This window comes from Thunnus thynnus, chromosome 20, assembly GCF_963924715.1.
Source record: "Thunnus thynnus chromosome 20, fThuThy2.1, whole genome shotgun sequence".
Lineage (NCBI taxonomy): Eukaryota > Metazoa > Chordata > Actinopteri > Scombriformes > Scombridae > Thunnus > Thunnus thynnus.
In genome coordinates, this window is record NC_089536.1 from 6901414 (window position 1) to 6915582 (window position 14169).

Here is a 14169-nt window from a genome sequence, read left to right on the forward strand (position 1 = left end):
TGATTTAAGTTCAGGGGAAATATAATCCAAGAAAAGATAAAGAATAAAGTAAAGACAGTGTAGCAGAGAGAAATTATCAAACAGACAAACAAGAAGACATAGGATCTGAGCAAACAGGCACACATTTTTATATTTGCAGACTGGCAGTGATAGGTTATTCATTATTTATCAACACTGATAACAGAGGTAACAGGGATAAAAAATAAAAATAAAAAATTCAAAAAAAAATTCAAAAATTGAGGTCTGAACCGAACTGTGGTTTCGGAGGATCATTACCAAACTAGTACTTTCACTTAAATACTTTAAGTACATTCTGCTCTGAGGATCTGAGTACTTCTTCCACTGACTAACTAACTGTTATCAACATGGGATCATATTACAGTAATTCAGGACACACCTGTGATGAGACAAACTGTAAAATCATTAAGTAATATCTGTGAGAGAAAGTGAACTTGCATGGCTGTTCAGTTTTATGAATGAATCGTTAACTAACCGTTATTTAAGACGTTAATATTACAACATTGGGACACAATACAAAGCTTGTCTTCTGCACTGAAGGGCCAATTTGCATTACAAATGAGACATATAACTGGACTTGTGACGGAGGTTTTTGACTATTTCTCCCTTTTTTCCTAACATAGGAAAACTTTAAGCTGCCAGGAACTTGGCGCTTTTTAAGGAAACAAACATTCTCCCCCCTCCGAGTTTGTATTTTACAATATTATCAATCGACAATACTAAACCGAGAGGTAACTTCTCAAATTAAGCGGCAAAACTTTTATTTGTTTAACAGCAAGGCCGTTAAAAAAGTCCGCTTACCTGCTCTTCGCGGTCACCTGTGGCGGAAGAAGCCATGTTGAAGAAGTGTGCAGCCGCTCTGGGCTCACAGGTAAGCTCGATCCCAGGAGTTGACCAACCAAATCCCGGCGCCGACTGTCAGATAGTCGCTATAAAAACGCATAAGATCAGGTGACATCTGCTCACAGCTCCACTGTCTTGACTAAGTGATGGACTTGTGCCTTCAGGTGTCCCAAAGCAGCCCGTGAAGAGCGGTGAAAAAGCGACAGGTCGTCCCGGTGCAAACTCCTGGTGGAGCGGTGTAGTATCCAGCTGCAGCCCGGAGCAACTCACTCACAGTGAAACCAGTGAGGTAACACAACACAAGGTGGCAGCATTGGAAAAAATATACTGCAAGTCACATGAGCTTAAAATAGATAGCCTGTTATACCTCTTTTTTTCTACAGGATCATATATGTTGTTGACATGTGTACTCAGGCCAGATGTCTCTATTTATTCAGGCTAATCAGTCTCTTTTTCCAAACACCTAAACCTCATGTTTGTTTATGTATGTAGGCCTACTGTAAAGTAACATCACTTTTTTTTACCCATACATTATCTATTTCAGCACTCCTTGCACTCTTCACACCTTTTGTACTATTTTACAGAAACAGTTTCACCTGTATATAGACATTGTACGTTGTTGTGTAATTGTTGTTTCTATATTTATGTATCTATTTTTTCACCCACTTGTTTATACATAATAGTGATATGTTTAATTATCTTTGTTCAGCTTGTTGTCCTTGTGTATCTTTCTGAAGATTGTTGTGAGTAAGCACATTGAGAGCCACTACAAACCAAAGTCAAATTCCTTGCATGTGTAAACATACTTGGCCAATAAAACTGATTCTCATCCTGATGTTTCACCCATTTAATGGCCAATAAGAGAACTTTAACAGGTTTTCTGAACTGTTTTTATTTGTAGTTTTATTTTTAACTAGAGCTGCAACAGTTAGGTTACTTGATTAATCGACTGTTTTGATAATTGAGCAATCCTGTTCAATCATTTTTAATGAAAAATGCTAAAATTTCCTGGTTCTAGCATCACAAAAGTGAATATGTTCTGGTTTCATTAGTCTTCTGTGACAGTAAACTGAATATCTTTGGAATATCTTTGGATTGTGGACTGTTGGTCAGGAACAAGACCTTTTAGGTTGCATCTTGGGCTTTGGAAAACACCATTTTCTGACATCCTACAGACCAAACTTAATCATTGGTCGATCGGTAGGCAGATTAATCGATAATGAAAGTAAAAGTTAGTTGCAGCCTTATTTTTAACCCCATAAGCAGAGGTACAGCAGCTGCATGGGACATGAGAGGTAAGTTTCAAGCTTTTATTCCAACCAAACCTTTATTTCCTAATAATTTCCTTGAAGTTTCCTGGAATGAACTGTGTAGTTATAGTGAAATTAGAGACAAAGTTCTGAGACAGTGATTTGACTTTAATTGGGTTTGTTTGATTTCCTCAAAATAGGCTGTAGTAAATAAACATGTTTGATCATAATTACCACTGGAAACTTTATTCTTCAAATAAGTGGAATTGTATGCCTGCCAATGGAAAAAAAATATGTTTGCATGAAAAGTTGAAAGCCAGCTACTATGCAAGATGCCAAACCTACACTCTCGTCACTATTCTTAAAATATATTGAGAGCTGATTCTTCTACTGCCTGTATCTCCATGTCTCATACTGTCAGTCCTATAACACTTTCCAAACTGTAAATCTTTATACAACACTATGTCTCACAATCTCTACTTTTTTTTTTAATACATTGTTCTATATCTTAGCCAGCCTTCCCACCTGTGTACCTGTCCCTGTGTTGTCCTACTCATAGTGCTGTTATTGTTCTGTTTTTCCGTCTGTTCTCCCCATGTTATGATTTGTCAATGTATGTATATTTAGTGTAAGTAAATTTTTAAAAAATAAAATTCCATTTCCAAACACTTAAAGTAAGGCATGAAACTGAGCTTTTAAGAGTTTCGTTTGAGTGCATTGCACATGGTTGCTGTTGAAAGACCCTTCAGTCACATTTACTTTTTTTTTTTTTTTAATTTAATTTTTCCACTTTAATTTCGATTTCTGCTAAGTAGGAAATATCTTAAGTTGTGTTTCAAAAGCACTGCTAAATAAGACAAAAAAAAAAATCACAAAATTTCATAATATTTGTGTAGCAACAAATAACGCTCTGATAAAGATTAAAAAATATGGGAGTTAAAGTTTATACGAGCATGCAGTAGGTGAAGGGCAAGGAGACTCCCTGGACAGTTTATAAGCCCATTATAGTGTTAACACAGTAAACCATGTGTGTTTCATTGGTAAATAATTCACAACACTTAAGTGAAACATTAAACCTGTATTTTTCCATTAATTCCTTCTTGTACTGATACACACTGACAGTTTATTACAGTAATGATAGACAGCATGAGATAGAAAGCATGTTTCTACCGTAGCACATGAGGGCAGTGTTGACACATTAAACCAGTCACACAAGGTACAGTGCTTTTCAATAAAAACACACGCATAAAGTGCTTTCTAAGCATGTGAAACTGAGTTGATGTACCCAGTTTCTGGGTCTGTTAAAAGGATGATTCACTCTGGTTGTAGCCAATTTGTCTGACCAGCTGAGGCCAGACTGCACTGCACTATTTGTTTTGCAGGAAGATGAGTTTAACAGAACCTCTTTGTCTCAGGTGACTCAGGCCTCTACAATGACTTGCTCCCCACCCTCCACCCCCACCCCGAAAAAAAAAAAAAAAAGACGTGACCAAAAGTACATGTGTTGGTGGTGTAGGTTTGTTCCATTTATTGGATTTTGGCGTAAAGGTTGTCAATTTGTGGCTGGAAAAGAGTTTTGAGCTCAGCCCTCTTGGCTTTGAGCGTGGGAGTTAGCAGGCCGTTCTCAATGGTGAACTGCTCTGGGTGGAGGTATAGATCTTTCACCTGGATAAGGTAGGGAAAAAAAAGAAAGAAAAAAGGTGCACAAGGTTACATTTGGATGTCCAGGATGGAAACTGAATTTTAAAAAAAACAAAACAAAAAAACAGGACAGTCTCATTTTAAAGCAATGTTGCACTGTGAAAAACAGTTATGTCTTCATTAATTTAACTGCTCATTTTAACCACTAGAGGGTGGACTGAGTCAGGTTTAGTGAACACCAGAAACTTTGTGCTCAAATATTATTAGCTCTAGGAAAGCAGATTCCTGCAGAACTCTGTTGAGTCAAAATATTCATTTGTTGTTTTGGTTAATTTCTTCATCATGGAAAGCATTGGACTGCTGAGCAATTACCAATAATTGCAAGTTATCCTGATAATGGCCGACATGTATATTCAATACACATACAGTAGTTGTTTCATTTGGGGAATTCATGTGAAGGAGTTACCTGCTCAAAAGACTTCAGTCCTGCTTCTTTGCCCAGTTTGGTCATGTCTGAAAGAATGGCTTTCTTAATCTCCTGCAAACACAAAAAAGTTATCACTGTTAGAAGTATTCCAACAAAAAAAAATCTTTAGCTAAAAAGACTCACTGCTCTGCTCCACTTTTAAGATTCAACTATTTGCAGATATCCTGCCTTATGGGTTTTACAGCAAGCATGCGATTCTACGCCAACTGGCTTCTGTTAGTGTTAATGATCATGTTTACTGCAGTTATTACAGATCTTTTACTGAAGCTTGAAGACAGACTCTGTATTATAATATCCCAGGATCCCCAAGTATCTGCCTGGTGTTAGTTTGTTTTGTCTAACTTAAGAAATGCCCTCCTACACATGTGCTAGAGAGGGAATCTGACAGAAACATTACCGTGTTTTTGCAGAGGTCTTCAATGGAGCCTTGGCAGCCCAGCTTCTTGGCAAGACTCGGCAGAACCTCAGAGTCAGGGACTACAATTGCAACCAAGCAGGACTACAGACACAGAACAAAGTAATGTGTTATCAGAGGGATCAGTGTGTGTGTATACTGTATACCTATACATGGCAAAGATGCTGGATTTACCTGTAGACTGTCTCCGTGCACAAATACTTGGGCCACAGGTTCACTTCGTACGTAGACATTCTCAATCTTCTCTGGTGCTATGTATTCTCCTTGAGCCAGCTTGAAGATATTCTTCTTCCGGTCAATAATCTTCAGGACTCCACTCTATTCACAACACAGATTGGGAAAATAACTTGTGAATGTTATTGTTACAAGAACTAAAAAAACATGTCCAAGTCCAAGACGATTATCAAAGCAATGCATCTCTGAAGGTTGAACATTAAGCATTTTCATAGTTTTCCACATGGATTATCTCTGGACTATCTCCAAGGGAAAGTTCAATATTTTGGGAAATACTGTACGCTTATGTGCGATGAGATGAAGATTGATACCACTTTTATTTGTATGCCAAATATGAAGCTAAAACCAGCAGCCAGCCAACTTGGCTTAGCACAGAGACTGGAAATAAAGGGAAACTTGTTATTCATGACCTTGAGGTGCTGGTAGGCAGATTTATTACCTTTCAACAGAGCCAGGCTAGCTGTTTCTCCCTGTCGTCACTCCTCATGCTAAGCTAACCATTTCAAGGCTATAGCTTTATATCCAATGTACAAATGTAGGGGGGGTCAATCTTCTCATTTAAGAAAGCAAGTAAGTGTATTTGCCAAGGTGTCAAACTTTATCTTTAAACTATATGTAATTAGTTGAGTACCTTCCTTAAGCAATAGTTCCAACCTTATTCACTTTCTTGCCAAGAGTTATAATGGATAAGATCAATGCCACTTTTCTTATCTTACCCTTGGCAAGCAAAAGAGAGTAATTATATTTCCAAACTGTTCTTGTAAAATTGCAGCACTTCAAGTCCTCTCAGGTCCTGTCAAACTTAAAGAAGAATGACTTGAGGGCTGCATTCGCAAACACTATGCATATGGTACAGAGCTGTCTGTGGTTGTACTTTGTCAGTGATGAGCTTTGAACAGATCTCGACTCATTCACACTTACTGGAGGGAAAAATTACACTGGCATTTTCCTGTTATCTGGGTTTTGGTTCTTACCGGCAGCCATTTTCCGATGTCCCCAGTGTGGAGCCAACCGTCCTTATCCAAGGCTTCTGCAGTCTTCTCTGGATCTTTCAAGTACCCTTTGAACACATTTCTACCCTTGATACAGACCTGGAAAAGACCACCAAGAAACAATACAAACTGAGACCAGTGAACTCAATTTTGTATTCCTGAAGCTTTTAAAATTGGGGAAGTAAAACATTATCCTGATCCTTGATTAACACCAAGTTTATGCCGTTTACTTGTGACTCAGTTGAATTAGGAGACTGGTTCACTGTATAGCATTTGGTTCTCCACAAATATGCAGCAATTCACACTAATATTACAACAAATCATGAACCTTCTGCCCAGTTTTCACTCAGGTTACCTCAAATAACATCAAAATAACCCAGTTTTATTAAGGGATACATGAAATACGTCAAGTTACACTCCCTCCTACCAATCTAGCATTAGTGATAAACAAAGTTTTGGTTACACGTGTGCGATTTATTGGGGACCCGACCGGAGCACTTGAGTTTGATCCTGTTCTTTTAACTTCTCTCAGACCTTGTAATTATTTGAATATCGTCATTTCCCCCCCACCCCACCCATTGACATTCCGCAAACTTACCTCCCCTTCACCATTTGATGCAAAGTAGTTCATTTCTTCGACATCCTCCAACTTCACAATATTACAAGGCAGAGGCACACCAACATGTCCTGTGGTAAACACATCAGAACATTTTGGACAACATGTAAACAGTCATTTGAAATACTTAATCTTAAATTTGCATCAAGGCAATTTTTTTTGGCCACTTGAGGGGCATCAGAAACAAGTTATGTATGCAACACCGGCATATCCTCATCTTTTAAGTTGATATGTTGAACTTGTTAGCAAACAGTTTCTCTGTAACATCTGGATGTGTAAATAAGCAACATTATCTTGCATTTGGAGTCATGTTTCTGTCCATCTGGTGAATGTGACTCCAATATTCACCCTCCTTTTAGCTCTGTTTTTGCTCTCTACCAAATGAGGGAAATATCTGGCTCTTAAACTGCTAAAAGGCTCCACTATGTTCACCAGCTAGTCTAACTAACTGTGTCTGTTTGACATCTGGTGAGCAGGTAATGTACAGTTTTAGAGCTTTTCCTCCAAAAACAAAACACCACAACTGAAAATGAGGTTACGAGAGCGCTCGGAGTGAACCACAATGGTAAAGTTGCAGCTGGACAGCTAAACAATGAGCTGAAACTCGTAAAGCTCCATGAAGCTGAGGGGAATCTGGTGATAATTCTTTGCAGGGTCATCACTACTAGTGACGCCTCTCACATTACACACTGTCATTTGATACATTATGAAACTTATTGATTCTAGTCGTTTTGAGGAATTGTCAGCATTACTTGTCAAAACTGAAATCTTAAAAAGTTGTTTTAGTCCTTAAAAACATGCCAACAAGTTGATTTAGGATAATGAAAGTCATAAGGAGCAGGTCCAAGTCTACATGGAAGTAGAAAACATGTGACAGTTGAGGTTGAAGTCAGGCTACCTCTGAGCTACATACCTGAAGTGGCATCTCCTGGCATGGTGAAGGTGCAGCCGGCTGTGCACTCTGTCTGACCATATCCCTCAAAGATCTAAGAGCACCAATCAAAAAACAGAGGAGTGTAAGGGCAGTGTGACCAGGTTATCATGACAACATGAAGCAATCAATTCCAGCTGGACACTGTTGTGCAATCTCTACTCCCCCAAACACATGCAGTACTGTATTGTTGTTTTGTTGCAGAATACCAAAAAAAGGTTACCAAGGTTCAAATGTCATACAGATTTAGAAACTGGGTCAACACCAGATTCTCTTTCAATCCTCTCCCAGATAGTTTACAAAGAAGGGTGATTAGAGGTCAGAAAGTACTGCATTTGGTTACCTGAATTTAGTTTTCTTAAAGCAATAAGTTTCGATCTCTAAAATATCCCTTGTAGTGGGATTGAAGGTCAAGTGCCTAACACACTTCCTGCTTCAAAACAAATTTGTGAAGACACAGTACAGCAAGAGTATAGCTGTGCATTACCTGGCAACCCAGGGAAGCCCTGAGGAAGTTGAGAACAGCGGGAGAGATGGGTGCTGCTCCTGTCACCATGATCCGCACACGTCCTCCCAGAGACTCCTAGATTGAAGGTTAAGCACGCACCAATTAGTGAGTTTCCTCCTTCTCTATAATATATCATCTAGTTTGAAGAGGAGCAGTACCTGGACTTTGTGGAAGATGAGCTTGTCCCATATGCTGTTGTTCCTGATGATGCCCTCCTTCACTTCTGCATATTTCCTCTCCACAGCAAAGTTTAGCAGCCATTTCTTGAAAGGCGACTTGGCTCCAGTCTGAACCTAGGATTTTTTTTTCCCCCCCCCAAGAAAGGAACATTAAAGCTCTCAAAGTAAAGACGTTTTAGGTTGATGTTGAAAACAGTATGAGTAAAGGGAAGAGGGAGGCTGTTGTGTCTCTACACAAAACACTAACTTTGTCGTAGACACGGTTGAGAAGTCGAGGCACTACTGGGAAAACGGTGGGCTGCAGGGTTTTCATGTCATCTGGCAGCAGTCTGATGTCGCCCTGGAAGAATCCCACCCTAGCCCCAGAGCCATACATCACGGTCTACAAGAAACAAAAATTAAAAAAAAAAAAAAAAAAAAAAAAAAAAAAGTGGCATTCATAAAAATGCTTACAATGTTTGTATTCATAAATCCATATATCATCTTTGATCAAGTTCTTATGGAGTTGGGACCTCACCTGTACAACTCTCTCAAACATGTGTGCTAAAGGCAGGAATGAAATGCTGACATCCTTTGTAGTTGGAACAACTGACGTCTGTGAGACGAACAGAGGCTCTGTTAGCAATCGATTTATTTACAAGACACATGCACACAAAATATTTTGAGTTCTCACACTAGAAATTTAAAAAAAAAAAAAAAAAAAAAAAAAGAAACATTCACAAGGATTCATTTTTCTCACACGTACCTCAAAGCTTCTGAGGACACCTGCAGCATCAGAGACCACATTCTCATGGGTCAACATTGCTCCCTTGGGGTTTCCTGAGAGAGGCACAAAAATATTTCACCTTTAAAACTTACAAATCAAAATTCATTTCAGCTAATACTTTAGAACCACACAAGGAGGTTTTGCAGACATTTGGTCCAAAACCAGAGATTATTTTGACTATAAGACAAGCGCTAGATGAAAAGTCAGGGGATAACCAAATTTATTACAGTTCAACCTCAGGGGGAAATGAATGTCTGAAATATCAACTTTAATTGTTTGCCATGAAATTTCATACAGTCAGACCAAAATGGTGGACCAACCAACCCACACTGCCATCCCTAGCCTAGCATGGCTAAAAAGGAACAATGGCTGCTCTTATGTCGGTTATGATTGCACAGAATGAGCTGTATAATCTCAAACATTATGGATGAATATGATTTTACATGACCTTTGAAATGCGTCTTTTACAATTCTCAAATCATACCCTGCTGATGACATAAAAGCCCAAAAAATGCAAAATGATCACCTGTAGTGCCACTGGTGAAGCAAACAATACTGAGGTCCTCTGGCTTTGGTGGCTGTTGACAACAGAACAGTTTTAACACGCATCTTAATGAATCTCAGCCTTTGTTTCTAATATATTTATGTAATCACTTTCAAACTTACAACTGGCTTTTGATGGTTACTTTTCCCCAGAGCCTGGAGAACAGAGAGACAGAACATGTTTTCAATGTTTGTGCTTCTACTAAACAGCATTAGTGGAAAGTACAGCTGTAAAACAGTGAAGCCAGTATAAACACAAGCAGTGACTCACCAGTAACAGTTACCACTCATTTGTGTTTAGCATGCATTACCTCCACATCCTGCATGGACACAACGTCCACGCCACACTTTGTTCCGCGCTCGACCAACTCGGAGTTGAAAGGGTCCATGATGACGATGGTTTTGAGAACCGGAGTCTGGCCTTTTTCCCGGTTCTGCAGCAGTGTTTCTGCTTTGTTTTGATTGTCACAAAGCACAGTGGAGATCTCCGCTGAAAAGAAGAACATTTAAGCTGTATTACCAGTAAAATTGACAGAACAGTAGCATAGTTGACACAAGTACTGCTAATATTATGAGGCAAGCAAATGCACTAGATTAAGTTCCAAGTTATTATTATGTTATTGTTTCAGCCAGGAAGATTAACAGAATAAAAGACAAGATTTATAAAAAAAAAAAAAGGCAAGACAAGCAGTAGTATTGAAAACAGTAAACCTACTGTTAATAGTCATGTTCTTTGTCTTGTGATAAATTGTCCAGAAGTGATCAGATAATCAAAAGCAAAATGAAGCACAGATTGAAGGAGTGGGTGTGATAAATAAGTGAGAAAAGATTAGAGCACACTCGACACAGATCCCTGTGGGCCCCGTTGAGTTACTGGACTCAGACTCGGCTCTGTAATTAGCAGCATTAGAAGGCAGAGAGGCTCCAATTACCTTGGTCGATAATGAATACAAGAGCCTCAGGACCCAGTGTGTCGTACAAGGGAACTGCTACCATGGAGTACGTGTAACATGCCAGTTCACCAATAATCCACTGCAAATGACCCATGAAACAGTGAGACAGCAAAGTTATGGTCAGTTAGAGTGAAAAATGCTCTCTTTACAACAGCAGACAAACAGACTTCACTCAGTTATCCCCTCACTTACCTCAGGTCTATTCTGAGCAAATATGCCAATAAAAGTGTCCGCGTGTGCCCTCAAACCCTTATGAAGGAGCCCTGACCCCAGGTGCTCGGCTCTGTCGGACACCTTCATAGAGAGGAAGTGGAGGAAAGGTCAGCTGCAATTCACAACAGATTAACTTCACCATGTGGAAATGTGTTGACGGGTGTTGTGTGTTGTTTTACCTGTCTGTACTTCAGCCATTGGTATGGCTTTCCTGGTTTTCTGTAGCCCAAGCATGGTCCATTACCTGCAAATGAGAAACGGGACCAACATCAAACTCACATTGCAGTTGTTATTTAAACCAATAATGAAGCGCCACAGCAGTGCATTTTGGACGAATGATACGACTCATGTCTGTCTGCTAAATATGAAGCCACAGCCACAAACAACAGTTTGTATGTTTATTTGCCAAACTATTTCCTGATCCCTGCAACCAGCCAAGAAATTGTACATAATGCTGCTTGTCATTTTTATACTTCAGTTTCTGTACAAATTAAAACATTAGTGAGTTTGAGAGGTGCTTCAAGGTGTTTTTTGTACTTTTGGACAGAGACAGCCTAGCTGTTTCCACCCCTATTTTCAGTCTCTATGCTAAGCTAAGCGTCTGATTGTTGCTTCATATTTAGCATACAGATCTCAGTTTTCTCATCAAACTCCCAGCAAAGCTTATAAGCACATTTTACAAAAACTGTTCCTTTAATCTAAAATGTCTTATACTGTATATGATAAGTTTCAAGTCAGATTATGTAAAAATGGAGAACACACCTTAAAATACTTTGAGTTTAAGTCATGACACAATCAATTTCCTACTTGAAACCTTTATCCTTGGCATCGTCCATATTTCTATCCTTACCATAGCCATTCATTTCAAAAAAAAGGGAGGAAAAGTTTAAATAGATTGCTTACATACAAGAGCTAATAGGAGGCTGATAGCATAAAGGCCCATTTTCTGAGAGCAATCAATTAGAGAAAGTTAAGAAAATTTATATCACCTGAAACCTTCAGTCCCCTCTGAAAAACCTCGTAGATGGTCTGGGCATCATTGTAGTAGTAAGACATCAGGTTGTTGTTATCAAGAAATGCAGCCTTCCTTGCTCCATCCTAAGGATGTGAAGCATAAGAATCGGAGAATGAACAGCAGTCTTGCACTCACATTGTAAAATTTCAACATTTCATTTTTCCATCTTCAATTCCCACATTACTGTAGGAAAACAAGCATGCTCAGTCGCCAACACATTTGTGCATGCATCTGGATATACAGACAGCCTTACGCTCTTTACCTTGATACCTATTGTTTGGCTGTTGAGGTCAGCAGGGGTCCGAAGGGGACTGGGTCGTGTGTTGAGGTAAAACAGGGTCGCAGCTGCCAGGGCAAACAGGGAGATGATGGCCGGGGTCGGGAGAGGGGAGAAGAGCAACTGGAAAAGGAATTCCATGGTGCAATGGTTGCTGGGACAGAAAAATATAGGGATATTATTTAGCCATTTATCCCTTTGATATGGGTTAATTGATAAATATAACCAAGTCAAACTATGCCATATTCAAGACTTTCCTATTATGCAATACTGAGCTCCTTCACTCTATCGTCTCTCGGGGCCAAAGTCAACATTTCACAACCACTACTCCTAATCACTCAAGATAAGAGTCCTAGCCATTAAAAGCTCAGAATATCAACAATACAGTGCATGTATAAAGCACAGTGATAGTAGACTCAGCAAAATATTTGAGTATTGACATACACTGATTATCTGTGGAACAACTGTTGAACGGATGCTGCATGAGATAGAGACATCTGAAGGAGTTGTTTCACCTTCTATATGCATTAAGTTTTGACCTTTGATACATATTGGGTCCAGTATCATAATTGTCAACACTACTAAGGTCAAGGTCAATTATTTTCTGAGAAAATACTAAGAGGGATCAAGCATGTTTCATAGCATTTGTATGGCAATTAGGGTTTCAAGTAAGAATAAACAAACAGGAAAAGGTTGCTGCTTGTTAACAGTGAGAAACATCAGTATGCATCTGGGATTATAAACACAAATCGACAAAACTTTAAAAATATATTTTGGCTGCTGTACAACACTGATAAATCCAATAACAGTAAGAATGGACCTTGACAGCATAGCAAATTGATTAAAATGACCAATGTCACAGCAAATGTTACATTGGCGACCTACCTGCCGCTAGTCTTCTCAGGTCTTCCACCCTGCTCCCAGTTGACAGGCAGGTATGTGGTGTGTGTGTGCACAGCAGATCCTCTTCCTCTGCTCTGAAGCGTGATACATGGAGAATGACAACTCATAAAAAAACCAGCCTGACAGAGTTAAAGAAACCTTTGAACCTTGGCCACTATCACTGATAAAAAAAAAAAGAAGAAAAAAAAAAAAAAAAAAAACAGCACAGGCATCAAAACTGATCAGGATCACATGCCGTAATATTAAAGAGTGTATTGTGCAATGCATTAAGCTTCTTAAAATCATTATCCAACCATTATCAAAATTTTATCACCATCACTGATTTGAATGAAAATGCCCATCTAAAAAGAATTTTGGCCTGATAATTTAAAAAAACAAAAACACCTTTCGTTCCTGTGTCTGTTTTACTTCTTTACTTTACTTAAACCAAGAGAGATCAGGTGAAATTGAACCTCACATTAGATCACAAATTATAAAACAGAGTTTGAACTGTGCAATTTTTGACTGCAAAATACAGTAAGTTTACTCACTCAAAATGGCAGAAGGTAGATAAAAACGTATTTAGTAAATACAAAGTGATTTCCAACACAGCCTATGTAACATTTGCTCAACAGCAGCCACTGTGAACACTAAAAAATTACAAAATGATGGTAAAGACTAACATGTAACGGTAACAATCATAAAGACAGCAAACTGACTTAGTTATGCGGCAATATCCAAGTTTGCTGATGTTAGCAAACAATAACGTAGTTAACAATAAACTACCAGATCAAGGTCAAACCAGATCAAGTAAGGCAAAGTAGTAACAAAGAAAACCTTCAGTGCATTGACATGTTTTTTTCTTATGAATTCATGCTTTCATTTGTGAGAGGAAGATTTAATCTTTTAAAAGCTACATAATCTCACTTCCAAGCTTGTAAATCCTAAATGATGATAACAGGCCTTGAGGGGAAAACAAGGAATTGTTGTGAAATTCTCAGATGAGTTATTTTTTCAAGTCTAATCATCTAAAGACACATTTAGACCTGTAGGTGAATTACAGGTATGATCAGTACATTCTGACAAACACATTTACCCACTCCATGTATTTACTTAGCAAACCAAACCAAACACAACGCTAAACTTCTAACATGGCTGCTTTGTGTGAATGATTAGATTCTGCTGGGCAGTGAGATGAAGGTTCATTAGGAGAAGCTTTGAAAGTTACCTGGTGGGATTAGCAGAGATTGTTGAGGCCAGTCTGAGCAGGGATCTCCAGGGGAAAAGCAGCTGAAGCCAGCAACACCACTAATGTACAATCTGCCCACCTGTAGTCATTAGCACCTTAAACTGCACACAGGTGTGAAAGGTTCTCTGCACAAGCAAGGCTCAACCTGCCTCATCAG

The 14169-nt window shown here is 38.9% G+C and overlaps 2 protein-coding genes across 2 annotated transcripts in view; both read right to left on the bottom strand.

The window, feature by feature from the left end:
* The window catches only part of LOC137172497 (ankyrin-3-like), a 163403-nt gene extending 162297 nt beyond the window's left edge, over window positions 1–1106 (bottom strand). The window contains exon 1 of the mRNA XM_067576966.1: window positions 820–1106. Within this exon, the coding sequence (XP_067433067.1) occupies window positions 820–855 (36 nt within the window). The 5' untranslated portion in view covers window positions 856–1106. The remainder of the gene's footprint in view (window positions 1–819) is intronic.
* A 2505-nt stretch (window positions 1107–3611) lies between these two features.
* On the bottom strand, window positions 3612–14111 carry acsl5 (acyl-CoA synthetase long chain family member 5). The gene is made up of 22 exons (XM_067576983.1): window positions 13992–14111; window positions 12767–12858; window positions 11867–12035; window positions 11579–11687; window positions 10769–10833; window positions 10569–10670; window positions 10356–10455; window positions 9735–9913; window positions 9547–9579; window positions 9407–9458; window positions 8860–8933; window positions 8632–8709; window positions 8362–8496; window positions 8094–8228; window positions 7915–8010; window positions 7410–7482; window positions 6479–6567; window positions 5863–5979; window positions 4829–4972; window positions 4637–4738; window positions 4219–4290; window positions 3612–3776 (listed from the first exon to the last, which is right to left on the bottom strand). Exons 3-22 carry the CDS (start codon window positions 12020–12022, stop codon window positions 3639–3641), a joined length of 2049 nt encoding a protein of 682 aa, XP_067433084.1. The 5' UTR covers window positions 12023–12035; window positions 12767–12858; window positions 13992–14111; the 3' UTR covers window positions 3612–3638.
* Between the last annotated feature and the right edge of the window lie 58 nt (window positions 14112–14169).